Raw genomic sequence first — 20,510 nt, 5'->3', positions numbered from 1 at the left:
CCTCTTTGCATTGTGCCCCTGAGTTCAGAATAGCTGTGTTTTTTTTTCTCAACACCAGATTGTGTCAAAGTCTCTGATCCTCGCTCTCTGAAATGTCCTGTCTTTGGATAAACTTGATTATAGATGTGAGCTGAGGCTTTGAGTCGATTGAGACCACTCATTTGACTGTAGCATCAAAAAGCTGCCATGGTCAAGCATCACAAGTGCAATACTAATATGCAGTATTTAATTAATCAATCACATCGATCCCTCTCTCCATCTCTTCCTGTACTTAAAACCAGATAACTCTGGTATTGTGTTCATCAAGTAAATGAATTCTCTATTTGTTAACTCATCATCTTGGTGATAAAAAAAAACAGTTGTTTACTTGTTTCATCATCACAGACTGATGAAACTAAAGCTCACCTGTGCCTCAGGTGTCTCTTCCTCCCAGATGATCAGTGGTCAGTTTTCTGCAGTGTTACGTGCTGCGTAAACATCAGCAAACTCTATTTCTGACCAAGAAACATGTTCTCCATTTGGGGGGATATAGGGAGAGTATGTTGTGGTTTCTTAACGGCAGGATCAGGATCTGGATTGTTTGTGCATTTTGAACAATTTTCCTGCACCAATTTCTGCTTTTTAGCTTTACAGAGCTTCAGCTTTATACAAACAGCATATCTATATGTGTTTTTCGTGAGAAAATACTAGATGTACTTTGGTTAATTTGACAGACAACCCAGGCCTGACTTGGGACATGTCTGCTTTAGACAAGTGAATTGAAAACTGCTGCTTGGAAAGTCATGAAATCTTCAGTACAAGACAAGTGACTGTCAATTCAAGTTGAAGCAAATTAAACAAGAAAATGTTTCCCTGTAGTCAAAGGGTGTCACTTTTTTTATTAAGACAAAAATAAGTGTATGAAGGACGTAAAGAGGCAACATTTAATTGTAAGTGTTACATGATGAGTTGTAAATGTCAACATTCATACGACACTTACTCACTTTTTGTAAATAAAAATTTCACTTCTGCTTGGTGTTATAACCACAAAAATGCTGTCATATCAGAATGCGTGTGTTCCCTGAATCACAGCGGTGTGACTTAATTGCATGTAATAAAACACAAGTCTTACTGGTTACTTCATGTAGCATGTGGGTAAGTGTAAAATAATAGTGTATCCACTGAGTGACTACCAGATTACAGTCACGTTGCTGAGGTCTTTGGAGAGGTCCGTCTTTGACGGGTAGACCACCTTCAGGTTCCCCTCCTGGTCAACTGTTCGAACCTGCTGGACGATGAGTTCACTGGAGTTCTCGCAGCCGGCCACAGAGTCCTGTGGGCCGTCTCCTTCCCCATCTGACCCCGCCTCTTCCTTATGTTCTGCAGTGAACTTGTTCAGCTCTGCCATTTTCTGGAAGACACAGGAAATGCACCTGAAATGCTTGAATGTGATTTGCTGTAGCATTCTTAAAATGAAAACTATTTTAAAAACCAAATTCAGCGCAGACACCATGACTAAATCAAATGGAAAAAATGATACTTGATCTTTTAGACTTTCACTGTTTTGTTTATGTGTATCTCTGCAGAATAAATATTTATGATACTAGTCTGTTATGACATCTGAAGAGTCATTTAAAGGGGACATATCATGCTTGTTTCTCCTTTTCACTATGCCAGACTGGGATGCCTGTAAAGCATTTCTGCCCTCAGTACAAGTCATTTAGTTCCTTCATTTCCCCACAATAGCGTTCTCAATTACCTCAGTTTAGGCCATTCTGAAGATCTTGTTGAAACGCTCCGTTTGGAGAATGACCTCCAGTAACCTCGCAACGTCACAGCCTTTTGTGCTCTGATTGGTCAGTTCTATCAGAGGGGCGGAGGGGGTAGAGCCAGGGGGCGGTTTTTGCAGCATGGCAGTATTTACAAAATCGACACATTGAATGGAGCAGACTGAGCGAGTTTGCTGTTTGCCAAAACTTCACCATAAGGCATTGATAGCTCTAATAAAATGGCAGAGTGTAGGATGCGTCCTTTTGTATTGGACCCTGAGTCAGACCCGGACGGTTCTGCAGCTCAGGAGGAAGAAAATCCACCTGGACACAGATCATCTCAGGACGCTTCAGTGTGGTGAGTCAAAGCGGTACTGTAACATGTATAGATTATATGTGGAAATATAGGCAGACTTCACCAATAAACTATTTCTATAACAGGGCTCCATCCTGCTCCTTCACTTTTCTCTGTCTGTTTTATCCATCATGCTGAAAGTGTAGTCTAAAGATCGCCTCTACCGTCAGTTCCTCACTATGTTATTACCGCAGCATTATTGTGGTCCAGGTTCACAGTGCATGTCAGAACAAGCATGCAAATATCACAGTCTCACAAGTATTACCACGTCTGCTAAAACTACAGTGTTTTAACTGCTAATTCACCATGTAAAGCCGAGCTGCTCAGCAGAGCAGAGTCCCTGCATCCAGAACTCAGTCAAGTCAGCCAGAGCGAGTAGGGAGCTGTATTTATACTCAGCTCTTAGTGGGTGTATCCCTCGGTGGCGGTTGTGTGACTAACTGACATCACAGAGGAGGAGCTGCTTTATCAGATTACTCCAATAAAAAGAAAGGATCCTCGTGTCGTCACGAAGGTCAAAATCTTGCGGCCAAATGGCAATGACCTATTTCCAGAGGCATCAAATCTCGTTCTAGGATATCAGAAAAAATACCATATCTCTTTTTTTGAAAATTCAGGGGGTGTAAGGTCTTGTTTTGGGGAAAGGGGCGTGATTTGTCCTATGAGGATTTAAGTTGTGGATATCTGAAATTACAATTGTGGATAGGAATAATGTCATTGTGGATATCTGAAATGTTCAATTTGACTAGGAAGAATTGAATTGCGGATATCTGTATTACATATCCAGACTAGCTATTAAATGTTAAAAGGGCTTGCCATATAAGTTATGAGTTCAACTGCCGTTCCAGGGCATTTTTACGAGTAACAGGTGGGAAATATATGAGTTACGGGTTGCCTCGAACGCACCATGAGCTTAAGGCTCCCTGCTCCATCGTCCCTTTTGCCTCTGATTGGCCAGCCCTCTAGAGGCCTGTTGAGGGAAAAGCTATGGGTAGAGTTGGTGTTTGATGCCCACCCCTCCAACACATCATGAACCAAATCACACAACAGCAAATCACACCAAGGCTTGGTGCTATTTTTAAAACACACTATTTTGGGCAGTTTTCAGACAGATTCAGGAATTTCTACAACTTGCCAATATATTGCAGTATAAAAATTTGCACATGTTCAGTTTGGAAATCAAGAATCATTACTTAATATCTCTGTTTAAAATACGAGGAAAATATATTATCCCATCTTTAAGTGTTTGTCCATTGTCAGAAAAGAGACCTAACAGGCACAGCTTACCACAATCAGGGCGTCCATGACATCTTTGCATGTTTGCAGGCTGGTCGCACTTGTTACTTCCAGGAACAACTCTTTAGTTGTCTTCTTGATCTGTTGGGTAATGCAAACAGACCACGTTACATCTGCTACTGTTTATTTACACAAATAGTTTATATAATGTAAAAATTCATTATTGATAAATGAAGGACATAATGTATGATAACCAATATGCAAAGCTAAATACTGACCTTGGTTTTCTCACTGTTTGTAATAGGTGGGAAAGAGATCACCTGTCCTTCTGCATCTACCAGGCACGGATAGAGTGATTTTCCTTGCAGAATCTGGAGGTATCTGTTGATAAAATATATAAGGTGAGTGACTGTTAGGGAAAAAAATATGATGACTACAGTGGAAACAGGTCAAATTTGAGCTGTTGTTAAACCACAGACTGCCTTACGGGAAATTTGGAAAGAGTTCACAGAGCTTCACTTTTTCCACATTTTGTTATGTTACAGCTTCACTTCACACTTTAATATCTTGGCTGCAGTCTTAGGGTTGCTGTCCTGATGAAAGAAGAACCGTCGCCCCAGTCTGAGGTCAAAAGTACTACGAAGCAGGTTTACATCCAGGATGTCTCTGTACATTATTGCATTAATCTTTCCTGTTGCTCATCCACACAGCATGAAGCTGCCACCACCATGCTTCATTGTAGGGATGGTATTGTTAAGGTGATGAGCAGGGCCTGGTTTCCTTCAAGCATGACGTCTGGTATTCACACCAAAAAGTTCAATCTTGGTCTCATCAGAGCAGAAGATTTTCTGTCTCCTGGCCTGAGAATCCTTCAGGGGCCTTCTGACAAACTCCAGGTGGGCTGCCATGACGTATGGAGGCAGGCCTTTTGCAGACAGGGTGCCCACCTGTCACTCAAGTCAGCCATGCCCTTAAACGGGCAATACCCCTAGGTTTAACACACTATAAATATCAAGCTATGAAAAAAAACACTACCCCCAATGTGTGTGCCAAGAGAGAAATCAGATATTTGGACCAAAACCGTTGTTCAAACCAGGCTGTAAAGATGTTTTTTTATTTGCTGTAGATCTTGCTTATATGTTGAATCTATTTTTGGTGTTTCTGCAGCCAGCATTGTGATGAGTAGGCAACCTGGTCTCCTCAACATATTAAAGACAGCTATTACTGTCAATTATGTCCCTGTGATGTCTTTGTCTTTAAACTTTTGGCCCTTGGTGTAATTTATCCCTGTAAACATGTTTGCCTTTGATAGCTCTAGTGAGCCATTATTTCTCCCAGTTAGGGACCACTTATTGACCACCATAGGATGTTGTTATCATCATGCCAGTTTCAGCTAGGAAAGCTTGAAATGTACCAAGTAGTGTTTTATTTTACTGACTTGTGGAGTCCTGTGACATTCTGCCTTTTCTTCTGTTTCCTCAGCTCATCAGCCTCCAGCTGGAGGTGTCTGATCAGCTCAACAGCTGTCATCTCCTTACGGCCCAGGGACGCAATCTGTAAACATGAATACATTATGTGAAAATGGGACTTTCCCTCAAGACTTCCAGTGAGAATTCACATGAATATCTCAGAGGAAAGCACGATAAAGTGGTTTCATTATAGGGCTGAACTATTTTGGAAAATCATCGAATTGCGATTTTTTTTTACCAATATTGCAATTGCAATTTAGCATGAAATTTTATTTATTAATTAATTTAATTTAATTATCATTATTATTATTTTTATTTTATTTTATTTTATTTTTTATTTTATTTATGTTTTTTGGGGGGGGGGTATCTCTTGCATTATATTCTAAAACAATTAATAAAATCATTCTATAGTATAAAAGCTAGGCCTACATGTTGTGATGAAATGAAATATACTCAAGGTTTGTAAACTTTTTTTAAATTTCATTTTTATTAATTGCAGACTCTGCGATTTGCAAATTGCACTCTATTACATTGCGATGTTGGTTTAAATTTGATTAATAATTCAGCCCTATTTCATTATCAATTGGTGTTTTATTACTGTAAGTGAGTTATGATTGTAACAAACAAGATTAAAATCTGAAAATTAGCCATTCTGTGTTATCATACCTTTAGCTGGGTGGGTACTTTGACATCATATGTCAGGGGAGTTTTGAGGACCTGTGCATCATGAGTTGCAATGGTTGCAATAGTCCTTCTGCCGCACAAGTCATCATGAAGCTTTGTCTGAAAAGCAAACATGACAGTCTTGGTTTAGAGACCTCACCAACAGCATAGAAACTTTCACAGTAAATCATCTTTATAGAACAATAGTTAGGTTTCTCTTTACCTGAGCAACCAGGAAGCGTTTGAGAGAATTCCCAGGCTTCAGGATCATGCCTCTGACCACGCAGCACACCAAGTATGGTCGAACATCTTTCACCTCAGCGCTCACTTTGACTGTAAGCGCTGCAGAAGCATCTGAAAAATGAAGGACCCTCACCACCATCTTGCTCAGTTCCTCTGCTTCATCCTCTTCATCTGCCACCTTCTCCTTCTTCTTCCTCTGCTGCCTTTTCCCTTTGTCTGTGCTGCGGCCTTTGTCGTTGTCCCCTCCTTCCTCTCCTTTTCTCCCTTTTGTCCTCAGGTAGTCAAGGATGGACTTGGTCTGACAGCCGTTGACCATCTTTTCCAGACGTTTGTCGCTGAGTTTGTTGCCTTTGAAGTTGATCTCCTTGAGCTTGGGACAGTCACTCAGCTCAGAGGGGATCTCATTTAGCTTGTTGTTTGAGAGATCAAGCACCTGGGATGGAAGATGAGGAGGAAGTAGGCACACAAGTTATATTTGGCTCTAGAAAAACTACGTAAAACAAAGCTGAAATTTCCTTCAAAGTGTAAAGTGGTGTGTGAGGAAAACAACAACCAAATGGAACTGGAAGTTATGTGTCAAACTCCATATGAAGTTACTTTATCTTCTTATGCCAAATACTGGTAGCCAAGTAGTAATGTTAAGTGTACAATAAAGTAGTGACATTTGCCTTAATAAAATGAAATGTGTTGACTTGACCCACCTTTAGCGCAGCTAGCTTCTGAATATCTCCACTCAGATGTTCAATGTGGTTGTCAGAGGCCACCAGTGTGCTGAGGAGGTCCAGTCGCTCAGAGTAGAGATCAGAAGGGAATCCAGTGATGTGGTTCTTCGAGACGTTGACGGTGGAGAGCTTAGAGCACTGGCTAAGTCCCTCTGGCAGGAACTCCAGATTGTTACAGCTAACATTGAGAGTGTTTAGCTCTTTTAGCTCAGAGATACCTTCAGGTAAAACTCCGAGGTTGTTGACCGAAAGGTCCAGGACCTTAAGGGACTTGAGCTTTCCGAAAACATTAGGAACGGACGCAAGTTTGTTCCTACAGAGGATGAGACTCGTCAGGTTGGTCAGGTGTTGGATATCCTCGTGGATCTCTGTTAGACTCGGGCACTGGCTAACTTCCAGGTAATTCAGCAGAGAGAGGGAATAGATGGCGGGGCTGAGTCCTCCGTTAGAGGCAATTCGCTCGTCAACAGTTGGACCCTGTAGGACCAGTTCACGTCTTTTTCCTGCCGCTGCCTTTTCTATTTCGGGCCATTTCCCCATGTCATCCATGCTGCTAGCATCAACTGTCAAGGGAGCCGAGCGGACAGATGGCATGACCACATCCGTTTAAATATTTCAAAATAAAATATGTTTCGAGGTTTAAAGTCGACCGATTCCAACTGCAGCTCATACAATCTATGCCCTGCATTTTTTGTACATTCACTTTGGTATTTCTCTACTGTAATGAAATTCTGGCAATAAAATAGTAAAACATTGCCTTACTATAAGAGAATGTATTGTTTTTGACTCAAGGTTAATGATACACACGAAAACAGCAGTGTATTCCTGATAAATCTTATTAATTTAGTGACCAAAATCCATAATCATTGATTAATTTTCAGGCAAAAGATCACATTTCAGTATTTTTACATAAAAAAGTTCAAACAATATATAAATTCCATCAATTACTCAGAGAAAGAAATTAAAACTGTTTCAGCCTGTAATATGTTTGATTTCTACACAAAGACCCTCAGTCCCCCTTGCGTTTAATGTTTGCTTGTTTGTTTGTTCTGTTTTTCTTCAATAATTAAGGCACATAATAATTTTCACAACTGTATACATCAAGTTTGTGATATTATATCTGGAAGGTCCACCAATAAAGTTTGAAAAAAAGAAGAAGTTTTTAAAAAAATCTTTTTTGTTAGTTCTTAATTGATTGATTGATTAATTGATTGATTGATTGATTGATTGATTGATTGTATTTATGTGCGCGTTTCAGCTTGTGCTTTTATGTTTCAGTTGGATCGACAGGAATAATAACATCGTTTTTTGAGCTAGATAACAGAGCATTCTTCAAAATACCAAATGATTTTAACTTGATGTGAATAGGTATATTTTGAGGGGGAAAGGAGCAATAAGAAGCAAAAGGTATTTTTTTTTGGCAAATGTGCCTTTAAAATCAGGGGCAGAAAAATTTGGGAATGTATTGGTGTTGCAAGTCATTAACGTTATTTCCTAATGTTTTATAAACATCACGATCAAGTTTCAGTGTCCGTCTCAAGCTCTCAAGCTATGCCTTTATTTTGAAAGTGACATCAACATTTTGCTTTGTAGCAAATCCAACCAACAGTTCAGTTATCAGGGATAAGGAAATTGCTGTACAAAAATATCAGTAAATTAATTTTAAACGCTTGTGAGTATACCCATTGACCTTACAAGTAGGCAACAGACATGATTCAATGAGAGGTTTTATTTTTCAACTTCATTAAGTGACTCCTGCTGCCACTGAAATGCCTGGAAAAATACTGTGACGACAATCCATTGCGACTGACGACAGACATCTATTGCGCATGCGTGTACCACGCTGGTTGTTGTCAGTGGTGGTTATGGAGATGAAATGGGACTGCGAACTGTCAACGGTGATGTTAGCGGTGAGATATATTTATAACGCACTTAAGGATACTTGTATTTAGTCTTTAATTTAAACAGACTAAAGGAAGCACATTATAACTGACAGTTGTCAGGTCGTGCTTTCTATTCTAGCCGCATAAAATCCAGTTCTAATACAGCTACTGAAAGAAGCTATATAGCTAGTCGTTCAGTAGTCACATATGTGGCTGGTTGATTAGTTTACAGCTCGCTAATGCCCCCCGCCCAACATGTTCATGACAGCAAGAAAGATTTCTCTGTCCTGGCTTAAGGGGTCGTGCAGTTATGGAAAGTACGAGTTATTTGCCATACAAACAACCATAGAAGTCACTCTGTAAATTAGAAGTTTTATATTATACTCTGTAATGAATATTTAAGTCTTTCTCATTTGTCTCATCTGGTGTTAACGCTACCTGGCTTAGTTCAGTGCACTTTAAGAATGAAAACAATACAATTTAACATGACCATCCAATCAACCAGTTCGTACTTGCTTTGTAAAAATAAATATTTTGTGCTATATTTAAGTTAAATTATTCTGTTTCTTTTCTTATCTTTTTTTTTTCATCTAAAAAGCTGTATCTTACTCAGGTTTATCAACTTTTCTGCAAGAATAATGTGAATAATGAATATATTCAGTTTTTGTCACAGTTCAGAGATAACAAAAAAGTACTGACACTATTTTTTTTAACAATTCAGATCCTAATTAATCTATTTCCCTTTTTATAACAAATAATATGCTCATCTGAATAATGAATATTTCTCTCAAAGAGAACAGCATTTTCTACTTTTGACCACAGACACCAAAACAAGAACTTTGCCAAAATAAAATGTAAATTGGTTTAATCTTATGAGTTTGTTGTCCGTCTTAAATCTTCTAAAATCTCCAGACTTTATATTAATTAAAGTTTTATGGATAACATTCAGGGGATTTAAGATGATTAAATGATTTGTTAGTTGCACCAGTCATGACTCAGCATTGGTTTTTGTCACAAACTTTTTCCCGCTTTTGGGGTGTAATACCAAAATTCTAACATTCTTTCATCTGTTTTTTTTTTCAGTGCACGTTTAAGGGATGCCCAGGAAGATAGGTTTTACTGTGGTCAACTCTTCAAGTCATGAGGACAACTTCAGTGCAAAAGAGCTCATGGTCCATGCACCCACAGTCAATGGCTGGAGATCAAGCAGGTACATGAATACCACAGTTTACCATCAAACATTTAAAGCTTGTGGTTTTTATTTTGAGGGGAAGTTTTATGTAAGAACTCCTAAAATTGATTTATTCTAAAAGTTAAATCCTGTGTTTTCCATCATGTGTGAATCTTGCAATCCACAGGCTGTGCTCCTACCCACAGCACATCACCCTACAGCTGGGGGAGAGGAGTAGGGTGAGGAAGTTGCAGCTGCTAGCTCACCAGTACCTGATTCCAGCTAAAGTGGAGTTCCACATCGGGGACTCACTTCCTGAAACCAGCACCCAAGGTTTCCCTGGGCAGCTACGCAGACTAGGGTAAGACTTCAGACTTGGTGGGACCTATCTACTTCAATCCTTTTGCTTCTTTTTATAAAGAACTGCTGGTTACTAGGAGCATGAACAGTTGCAGGATTCACCAACTTCAACTTTTGCCATTTATATGCATTACATTTAGTTGTGTTTGTTCCCCAGTGTATATGTGGCTGTACTGTTTTTGGATTTGCCATTTTGAGCTTACATATTTTTACAGAAGAGTTGAACAATAAGGCGAGCGTTGCTTTCTCCACAGGTATGTGTCTTTGTCAGACAATGAGAAAACTGGCTTTAAGGCTCGGGAGCTTAAGTCAATCCATGTGGACGCCATTGGAACATACCTGAGAATAACCTTCCATAGAAACTATGTCAACCGGTTCAATTCCTACAATCAGGTAAACTTACAAGTGAAGTTCACTGCAAAGGATTATCACTAGTTAAGATCATTTAAAAGGCATTGCTTATATTTTCATGAAGTGTGTGAAACACATGCACGTTAATTCAACTTGATCACTGCTGCAATACACTCTGAACAGTTCTTGGCCTGTTGTCAGCTTGGTATCCAACAGCAACAGAGACTTATGTCTTATTATTGTTTCTATTATAGGGATATGGGAATATTGCAACTAGTGTAAATTAATCAATACTATGTGTTTAAAGGATGTTTATATTTTCCTTTTATTATTATTAATAATAATAATAACAATAAAATGTTTTATTCATAAAATACTTTTAAAAAAGTTACTATATGCTTTGCAGGCAGCTAAAAAAAAACCCCAAAGACATTAATATTCCAGTAAATTCAGGCAGCAAACAAGATCAGATAAAAAGAAAGAAATATAAAAAGAACACTAATACAATAGGGTAAAACACAATTTAAACAGTACACGATAAAATCTTAAGTAAAATCAGGAAAGGCTCTTTAATTGAAGTATGTTTTAAGAAGTGGCTTAAAAAAGGCTACTGACTCGTCAGACCTGACTTCATCTGGGAGGCTGTTCCAGAGCCCTTGCCACTACCAATATGGCCACTACCAATATGGCCGCTATAGCCGATGTGCTTCATTTTCCGTTTCAGAAACAGACGGGTGATGCTGGCGAGACTGCGTCCATGTTTTATACACTCTATGCTCAGAGCACAGACTGCAAATGCCTCGTCTCCTTTAGTTTTCAGTTTCGTCACATGCACATTTGAAAGACCTCTGCCAGGGTGCGTATGTTGTAAGAAGGTCCAAAATGTAAGCAAGTGCAAGGCCTTGAGGAGTGTCAAAATTAGTCAGTAAAATCTTAAAAATGAGTCTTAAACACAAAGGGAGCCAGTGTAAGGAGGATAAAACCAGGGTAATGTGCCCACATCTACTGGTTTTGTCAAAGTTTTGAACTAACTGTAGCTGATTGATGTTTCTCTGGCTCAGGCAGGTAAAAAGACTGCTGTGGTCGTCCTCAATTGTGCAATTGCTACTTTTCTCATGTAATATTCTATTGAAGGTGAATTGGTTAGAAGGTCTGAAATCTTCTCAAAGATTATGCAAACTTCTTTTCACCCAAAATTAGACAAAGACAGTTTATGTCACAGTTTTTCCTCACATCTGGGTTTATAAATGTCACAACAGGTCCGATGTCAACTAGTCGTAATCCAAGTTTTTTAGTGTTAAATTTTAGTTTTGGTTGCACCCCACCTATTTGTGCATGTAAGGACTTGAGATGTGTAAAAAGGGATAAACACACGGAATCTGCCAAAATAGCAAGAATATGTTCAAAGTTTTTTAAGAAAAGGACTATGGAAAGAAAAGATTTTTAATATTTATTAAAATTATAAAAAGTTAACAACAGCAGCAAGAGGCATTTCCACATCCTTGTTTTAATTTCTGATTTTCTCACACAGATCCATTTTGTTCCACCTCCTCACCAACATTTGTTTATGATTTCAGGTTGCTTTGGTTGCCATTAATGTTCTGGGAGAGTCTTTGGATGGCAATGCTTGTAACACAATTGTAAGTGAGCGCTCTCTTTACCTGTGACCCATGAGTTGCCATTCATCATCCCAACACTGAGTGGTGCTGTTGTGATGTGTTGTATGAGACTTTTCTTTGTCATCAGTGTGATGGTGCAGCGTTGACGGATGTTTCCTTTAGCATAGGGAATTTGAAACAGTTTAAATTTTGGCTTATTACGCAAATACCTTATAAAAAAAAGTTATCTACATTGTTGATTTATTGTTTTTATATAACTACATAAACAAAACGTTAATACATAGTGTCTGTTATGTGTCCACAGGAAGATGTTTTCCACTTTTCCTGGCCTCAGAAGTCACATTTTAATTGAGACAAACTGAAAAAATCTTTTCAAAGCTGACATAAATTACTTCTGATCAGAAAATGTTATGGATAGAATATGCTGGACATTTACTTCGTGGGTGTTTTGTGGAGTATTTATTCGTTATCACAACAGAAAGACCCTTTATAAGCATGTCTTGCTGCACACGTGCTCACCTGAATAGAGTGTGTGTAGGTGAGTGGATATGTGTCAGGAATTTAGTAATGAGACACAGGGAGGACAGTATGTAATCACACAGGAGGCCTTCAGTTAGCGAGTGAAATCAGATAGCCCTGCAGATGGACAGGTCCTGGAGGAGGGAGAGAGACCTTAAATCGCACACACACAGACACGGAAACATGGAAAGACAAAGACACACACTTGCACAGATTCCAGTGAACAGGCTGTGCATTGTTGCTCCACTAATCCGACTCTGAGCACCTCCACTACAGCAGTGATCTCAGCTGGAGGGTCGGCTAGATGTGGTTCTCTTATGTCTGTTTGGAGGGTGGTCATGTGTTTGGCCTGTGGAGGGAAATTGATGGTGTAGATAAAATAATTTTTTATGTTGTTGTTTTTTTGCTGCAGTTTAGTGTTGGTTTATCCAAACTATAGAGACAAAAAGATCGTCACATAGTTTTGTTTTTTGTTTGTTGAAGTTATTGTGATGTGGATGACAAGATTTCTGCCATGGTGCATTTTGATAATGTGATGGCACAATTGAAAAAGTTTCTTTTTGGTCACCTTGTTCAACTTTTGCCGTGCATGATTTAGAGCTCATTTTTCCTTCCATTCTCTTTGTTGTACCATCTTCCATCAGTAATTGCCACTTTTTAAACTCAAAGAGTGCAAGTAGATTTTATAATTCAAGCGTTTTTATTTTCTCTTAGGTACTGTGTAGAAGCTACAGCCCTGGATGGTAGAGATATTTGTGTAAAAATACTTAATCACGCCTGATGTTGTTGTTTTTATTCAAAGGCAGCTTTTGACAGTTTAAGCATAAGGTAGGCCTAAAGTTTGGGGTCACCTTACAACTCTTTGGATTGTACAACAATGGCCAGGTTGCACCAGGAAAAGCAATATGAGACTAGACATGTGTGTGTGTGTGTGATTGTGTGTATGTGTGTGTAATTTGTCCATCTGTTTACCCCCAGCCAAGCAGAGAGCAGCTGATCGACCACTACCTCAACAGTTCACAGCTGGAAGTCGCCTTGGACACGACATTCATGGGGTGAGGCTAGGCCATTGAACCCTGGTTTCTTTGTCTTGTGACAATAACAGTGGTCAACAAAGCCTTTCAGTCTGGAAACCAACCAATAAGGCTTTCAAGGTCACTCTCATTTGAAGACAATGCAGGTGGCAGTCTGCTGAGAAAAACACTTTTTGAATTTTTTTTTACATTTTATTTATCAACCCCCAAGGATGTTTCACCTCAGGGCCCGACTTCTTGGGGGGTTGCTCAGTGTTATTCACGTTTCATCAGAAATTGCACAATATGGAGCCGATTAACTAATGATGAAACATCTACTTTACACCAGGGTTATCTCAACTCTGCTTATAAACTTATAAAAGCATCTGTTCTTCTTCTTCTTGTCCTTTCTAACGCTTAGCAAATGTGAGAACATCTCCCCACTGGATGACCTGGCCTTTGACATGTACCAAGACCCTGAAGTTGCCCACATCATCCGTGTCCTGGACCAAAAGAAGCAGGACATGGTTTGGCAAGAGAAATATGAGCAGGCCAAGATTCTGAAGCAGGCGATTGCAGACCTGCAAAAGGTAAACTGGACATTGCCTTAAAAATAGTGGCATAGCAGCTCAGTGAGAGTGCATTGAAGTATCACTTCACTTTACTATCAGTTGTGCCTTGCTGTTTGCATTGTGTCAGAAGAGTTTGTAGAATGAGCCTTTGTTCCATCTCACATCTGTGAACACACAGGTGCATATACATATCCTCATTGCCACTTGCTCCTTGACAGACTTTAAAAAAGGTTTTAGATTTTAAAAGGAATTTCAATGAGGAAAAAGTAAGATCACATTCTTGAACTGGATATTGAGCACTTAACTCAAGTATTGTATTTCTTTTCAGCTAAATATCAACTGAAAAACATCCTGTGGTCTTCACTTTTCTTTAAAGGGGACATATCATGCTGATCCCTGATTTAATACTTACATATAATAAAGTTGAAAACAAGACCTTTCACCCCCTGAATTTTCAAAAAATGAGATATTGTTTTTTTTCTGATATTCTAGAATGAGATTTGATGCCTCTGAAAATAGGTCATTGCCTGTTGGCCGCGAGATTTCAACCGTGGTGACTTTCTTTTTATTGGAGTAATCTGATAAAGCAGCTCCTCCTCTGTGATGTCAGTTAGTCACACAACCGCCACCGAGGGATACACCCACCAAGAGCCGAGTATAAACGTATAAACTATATATGTTACAGTACCGCTTTGACTCACCACACTGAAGCGTCCTGAGATAATCTGTGTCGAGGTGGATTTTCCTCCTGAGCTGCAGAACCATCCGGGTCTGACTCGGGGTCCAATATAAAAGGACGTATCCTACACTCTGCCATTTTATTAGTTCTATCAATGCCGTGAAGTTTTGGCAAACAGCAAACTCGCTCGGTCTCCTCCATTCAATGTGGCGATTTTGTAAATACTGCCATGCTGCAAAAACCGCCCCCTGGCTCTACCCCCTCCACCCCTCTGATAGAACTGACCAATCAGAGCACAAAGGGCTGTGACGTTGTGAGGTTACTGGAGGTCATTCTCCAAACGGAGCATTTCAACGAGATCTTCAGAATGGCCTAAAATGAGGATATTGAGAACGCTATTGTGGGGCAATGAAGGAACCAAATGACTTGTACTGAGGGCAGAAATGCATCCTAGTCTGCTATAGTAAAAAGGAGAAACAAGCACGATATGTCCCCTTTGGGGATATTAACCTATTTAATGTTAAATTTACAGTACCTAGAAATAGGAGTTTTACCTGATACGTAGTGGTCTGAACCTAGATTAAAATCCTTCCTTGCTTCACCCTCCTATTGGTGAAATTCCAAATGTCGGTTGCAATACACCAGATGTGTCTCTGGTCTGTCTGTGCCCCGTTACATCACCAGATCGGTTCACGCCATTGCAGTCTGACTGAACGGCTGGTCCAGCAGGTTGCAGCTAATGTGAGGCCCTCCTATTTTCGCCAGATGCTAGAGCTGACGCGTCAGTTCACTGTAGGGAAGACCGAGTGGAACAGGAAGTCATGCATAGAAACTACCCAAAAACACTCAGTGACTTCCAAAATAAAACATGCTGTGTCAAAACCAGATCGTATTTAGCTTGACTACAACGACAAACTGCCATTATGAGTGGAACCAGACCAGTAGTCAACAGGTTTGAGGTTTTACAGTCCAACATGAATGAAGAGAGACTTATCAAAGGAGCGGGAAGAGCTGTCTGTGACTCCAGATATCTGTCTGGCATGCAGCATGTCAGACTGAACACACAGCCGGTGCGAGTTGACAAATGCAGTCAACATGCAACAGAGCAGAGCTGGAATCAGATGCATCTGGTGTATCTGAGGTGTGACAGCATCATGCTGAACATGAGCTTCCATTTGTCCAGCTTCACCATCTAAAAACATCTGTCAATTCATTTTTTTTCTTTTTTACTCTTTCTTCTTCATCATCTTCAGCTGCTGAATTTTTTAATGGTCACCCGCTAAAACCAAAATCATGCATGGCCCTTACTGGTTAGCTAGAAACGTGGCCAGATCGCAGCCTTTGTGGAAGGAGCTCCATCTCTTGTGAAGCAATAAAAGCCTTATTCAGCAAAAACAAGATGATATTTATACTCAACTGATTCTCCACTCAATGAAAGATACTTGTGGATATTATATCATGTTTCCACCAAGTCTCACCTGCTAAATGCTGCTAATACCACACACTGTAGCTTTAAAGTACCCCTGAGCTGCTGTCACATTACACCCAGTTAACCTTGGGTGACACATGCCCACTTTGTGGCAGTGCAGCGTTACATAGGTAAGATGTCTGCTTGTTTTCTACCACTTCAACAGATAACTATGTGGCACAATATTTTAGTTTATAATGGGCTTTGCTCTTAATTTTCTGTGAATGGGGCTTCACCAAACTTATATTTAGTAATCGATCATTCCAGTGTTTTTTTAAGTGGTACATGTAAAGCTTGAGTAGTTTAAGATGTGGTGACCAGCAAGTTTACACTCTTGCTTCCACTGTGATCAATGTATTTAGTAAGAACAGCTGAGATGCCGATATCATTTTCCCACTCAATGACCCTTGTTACTGATGATCTCTTTCTCTACCATGGCCTGTGTGAGGCCCGTGTTCTTTTTACAGATATCCAGTGTTATTTCACCTCTGTTTGTAACAGTAGTTGTTAAACATTGTTCAGATTCCTGTTACTGACCTCCCTTGTATACAGTGTTACCATGCTTACCATGAATTCTTAATAAGCTCAACAGCTGTGCTCATGGTCCCTGGGAAATGTCTGAGTCACTCCCAACAACAAGTCTTTCTGTAACAAGATTACACACACAACACACACACACACACACACACACACACACACACACACACACACACACACACACACACACACACACACACACACACACACACACACACACACACACACATTAGCACCTTGTGAGTATAACATATTGGCTTTTATAGACAGAGTAGTTGTCAAGGTAGTCATGCTGAAAATCCCTTGTCATCACACCCCTATGATGTCAGAGGACGGTTTGTAGGGTTACATGATACGTGAAAACACACAACAGAGATGAGACAGGGCAGACAGCAGGTGTATTTTCCACTTTACCATAAGCACAAATACTCAAAATAAGTTAGAATGCAAGCTAATGTTTACACTGTAAAAATAACAATGTATTGGATTACAGTATATGAGTGTAAAATAACAGTATAATACTGGCAATACTTCCAATACTTCACCATAAATTTTACAGCAAAGTTATTTGTATTGTGATGGTGTTTTGTAACTGTGAGCAAGAAGGGAACACAGGACATATAAGACCCTGCTGTGCATTGATGTGTTGCACAGTGGGCACAGGCTGTCTGTGCCCCAATTAAACTACTGCCCCAGTAGTGGTATTTACAAGTTAACTGAAAAAACCCTATCTAGGTTTATCTTTTCCGCCATTTTAAAATTGGCCAGCACATTGTATAAATCAGTGGGTACATAGTTGGAATGTGGAGAACTGGCCGCCACTCTGTGCCATATGAAGCACAGACAGCCCCTCCATGCCATGCGGGGCACCAACAGCCCCTCCATGCCATGCAGAGCAGTAACTGGGTCTGTGCCACGTGGAGCACATGCAGCCGGTCCATGCAATGTAAGGCATTATGGACTTAATCAACCAGATGAAGTATTCAACTGATGAAGACACTGTTTCACTTGGTCCATAGGTATACCTAATACCCAGCTTCACTCTTACATTAGAATTACGTGTGGGACTTACTAGATGTTGGTGTTACATTTCCAGCTTGTAAATCCTGATGTTTCACCACATAAAGCCAAGCAGCACACTTTCTGTAGCCAGTAGAAGGCATGCATTACTGGGCACTGTGTAAGTTGTCTGTAAAGTCCAAGTCAGTCCACAAACCAGAATCAGTGAGACTGAAAGGAACCTTTTTGTTCACTTCACTTATATCTGATTTGTCTAGTTTTTGCTCCTTGTTTTCGTGAAGTCCTGATTGAACCATGTTTTGAGGACCTAAAGATGTTAACGCTCTGATAACAGGATGTGAGATGGCAAACAAAGAAAAACAACCATAAGATCAGTTATTCTGTCTGTTGGCTTTTATCTGGGGTTAGCACAGGAAGTAAGCGCACCATAAACACTGGGAATTCCTCATTGCATAGGGAGAGTGAGATCATAAGACCCTGAGCAGACTCACTGCACATGTCCCAACATGTTATGTTGGCTTATGCTGCCTGGATTCTTCCAGGTGGGGGAGCGTTTGGCTCGATATGATGTGGAGAAGAGATGTGCCATTGAAAAGGAGGACTATGACTTGGCCAAAAAGAAGAAGGAGCTGATGGAGGATTACAGGAAGAGTGTGTACCAACAGCTGGAAGTCCACAACCTGCTGGACATGGCAATGGTTAGTCTGTTCAGATGATGTGCTAAATAGAGAAGATTTATTCAAACTGAATTTGCTTAAACTTAACTCTTTTCTCATTTTGCACCATCTCACCAGATCACAAAGGGAGCAGAGTCCTCCCCAGTCAAGGATCCTTCCTCCCTCCAGCCTTCTCCAGGTCATAGTTCAGTCTCCACCAAGCCCCTCGAGTCCACAGGAACATTCAAGAAGAAGAAAAACACAAACACTCCCCAGAGACAACAGTCGGATGGTGAAACTGTTGCACCCAAACCAAGCAGGCAACCTGAGACACTGAGCACACCTGCTACATTACCCAAAATAGATGTAAGTGCTGAATCAGTTGTTGGCAGCACAGAGAAACACCTCAACAAAAAGTGAAACATTTTCACATTTTTAACACCATCAGACACTTAGAGAAAGTACAGACTTCTTAAATACACAGTGTGTGAAGATGTTATGGATGGTTAGCTCTGAAAGTGAACCAGCTGAGCATGTAGCTTGTAGACTTGAAGGATTTTTCTGTATTATTATAATCAGAATAACACACATTCCTGCATTAACACCTGTAATTGTTGTACCCAGAGCACATATGATAACCAGAAAGAGCTTTTACCTTACACAACACCAGCTGAGATCAGCCTGATGGCCGGGTTGGGTTTCACTATTTAATTAAAAGCGTGCAACAGTTGGCTGACTCCAGCGGCTGCCAACCTGGCCTCAACACCAGGCTTTGAGCCCTGCACAAGCCAGCAGGGTGCCAGTTGGGCTTGGGTACAGAGAACAGTGCTGACTGCATGGTGCTTGAGTTTGTATTGAAGAGGTGAAGCATTCATTGTCATAATGATGCTGAATGATCCATCTATTCAGTGATCAAACGCTGGTGGCAGTTAGCAGGGGAAAAAAAGAAAAAGCTGATTCATTTTTTATAAGAGTGAGCATGTTCATCAGACCTGTTTGCCAACAAAATGAAAATACAGAACCAATAAATACAGTTTAGAAGCTGAAAATGTTGTAAGTGTTTCTCACCCCTTTGGGACTGTTAATGTTGTCTTGTGCTGACAGGTAACTAGTGTGCCTTATGATGAGAGGCCTCTGCCAGCCCTTCAGAGGAAAGACCGGCCAGTGGAGGTCATCCAGAGTCCCGTTGAGCACTCTCTCCAGTCTGACACCAAAATGACTCTACACAGTCCAGAAACAAGCAGAGAGCCTGAGCCCCTGACAGAGAAAGCTCAAAGAGAGGCTGGCCTTCCCATAGAGGTGTTTGGGGAAAGCCTGGTAAGAGAAGATAATGGCTGGATAAGAAAAAAGGCTTTCTGTATTCCCTTTAGTTTTTGTTTCCACAAAAAATACACACACAAAAAATTGGTACGCCTTCCTAAAATTTGAACTTAGTTCTGTAGATCTAATGTACCCTTTTTTTTTCTATGAATCCTTGTGCAAAATATCAGACTATTCTTTTATAGTAGTTTCTAGCTTTATCTTGTCTGACATTTAATACTTGTCAGTTGTAGTGCAGTACTGTCGTTTTTCTCCTGGGAACACTTGACTACAGCTACACAAACTGAGGGCCCTGGGATCAGTTTGTAGACTGTGTGTTTGTTCTCAGCCGACCTGTCCTGGAGCTGCAGAGTTCAAGTGGTTTTCATGTTTCTTTTTTTTTACCATTAACAAGATTTTCTGAATCTTTGTATCTTTTTTTTTTACATTTGCCAAAAAATGATTTCCATTTATTTATTTATATATTTATTAAACATGAAAGAGCATTGATTCAAACCCTTTTCACATCTGTTATCACACCTAAAAACTATGATCAATATATATATATATATATATATATATATATATATATATATATATATATATATATATATATATATATATATATATATATATGTATATATATATATATATATATATATATGCAGTGTATCAGGAGTTCCTGGAAACAAGCAACCTGCTACCAATACACTAATAGGCAGATCCAAAACAGAAAAAGAAAAAATCAAAAATACCCCTCAAAATACTTCATTTAGCTTATCAGTAGTGCACAGTTTGCTGTTTTTTTTTTCCTAAATTAATCTGCCACTACTGATACTATCTTTAAGCTGGACTAGTCACCTTAAGGGACTTTTGCCGACAAAGAAATGTGAAGAACAGATCAAACATTATATTGCATGCTTTTAT

General features: G+C 39.8%; 2 protein-coding genes across 3 annotated transcripts in view; one reads left to right on the top strand and one right to left on the bottom strand.

Annotated features, from left to right (window-relative positions):
- Positions 1 to 877: 877 nt before the first annotated feature.
- On the bottom strand, positions 878 to 7,030 carry lrrc47 (leucine rich repeat containing 47). Its single transcript, XM_074680644.1, has 7 exons — positions 6,416 to 7,030; positions 5,695 to 6,147; positions 5,475 to 5,591; positions 4,778 to 4,893; positions 3,618 to 3,720; positions 3,391 to 3,480; positions 878 to 1,390 (listed from the first exon to the last, which is right to left on the bottom strand). The coding sequence occupies exons 1-7, from the start codon at positions 7,028 to 7,030 to the stop codon at positions 1,169 to 1,171; spliced, it is 1,716 nt and encodes a 571-aa protein (XP_074536745.1). The 3' UTR covers positions 878 to 1,168.
- Positions 7,031 to 8,249: 1,219 nt separating this feature from the next.
- The window catches only part of cep104 (centrosomal protein 104), a 42,245-nt gene continuing 29,984 nt past the window's right edge, over positions 8,250 to 20,510 (top strand). Inside the window, exons 1-10 of one of the 2 annotated variants that reach the window (XM_074681175.1) lie at positions 8,250 to 8,346; positions 9,403 to 9,529; positions 9,678 to 9,851; positions 10,105 to 10,243; positions 11,779 to 11,841; positions 13,318 to 13,394; positions 13,774 to 13,942; positions 18,171 to 18,326; positions 18,423 to 18,650; positions 19,389 to 19,601. In XM_074681175.1, coding sequence (XP_074537276.1) covers positions 9,417 to 9,529; positions 9,678 to 9,851; positions 10,105 to 10,243; positions 11,779 to 11,841; positions 13,318 to 13,394; positions 13,774 to 13,942; positions 18,171 to 18,326; positions 18,423 to 18,650; positions 19,389 to 19,601 — 1,332 coding nt within the window. In that variant the 5' untranslated portion in view covers positions 8,250 to 8,346; positions 9,403 to 9,416. The remainder of the gene's footprint in view (positions 8,347 to 9,402; positions 9,530 to 9,677; positions 9,852 to 10,104; positions 10,244 to 11,778; positions 11,842 to 13,317; positions 13,395 to 13,773; positions 13,943 to 18,170; positions 18,327 to 18,422; positions 18,651 to 19,388; positions 19,602 to 20,510) is intronic. The other variant, XM_074681176.1, reaches the window with a different exon arrangement.

The sequence above is a fragment of the Halichoeres trimaculatus genome, unplaced genomic scaffold (assembly GCF_033239565.1).
Source record: "Halichoeres trimaculatus isolate MK-OKI-2021-1 unplaced genomic scaffold, fHalTri1.1 fHalTri1_scaffold_11, whole genome shotgun sequence".
NCBI classification, from domain to species: Eukaryota; Metazoa; Chordata; class Actinopteri; order Labriformes; family Labridae; genus Halichoeres; species Halichoeres trimaculatus.
The sequence above is the reverse complement of the archived record's forward strand: the minus strand, read 5'-3'. Positions and strand labels throughout refer to the sequence as shown.

Coding starts and splice junctions, on each gene's coding strand:
- lrrc47 (XM_074680644.1), bottom strand. CDS start 7,030: ATGCCATCTGTCCGCTCGGCTCCCTTGACAGTTGATGCTAGCAGCATG. Junction 6,148..6,415: donor AGAAGCTAGCTGCGCTAAAG/GTGGGTCAAGTC, acceptor CTTCCATCCCAG/GTGCTTGATCTCTCAAACAA. Junction 4,894..5,474: donor AAGTACCCACCCAGCTAAAG/GTATGATAACAC, acceptor TCATGTTTACAG/ATTGCGTCCCTGGGCCGTAA.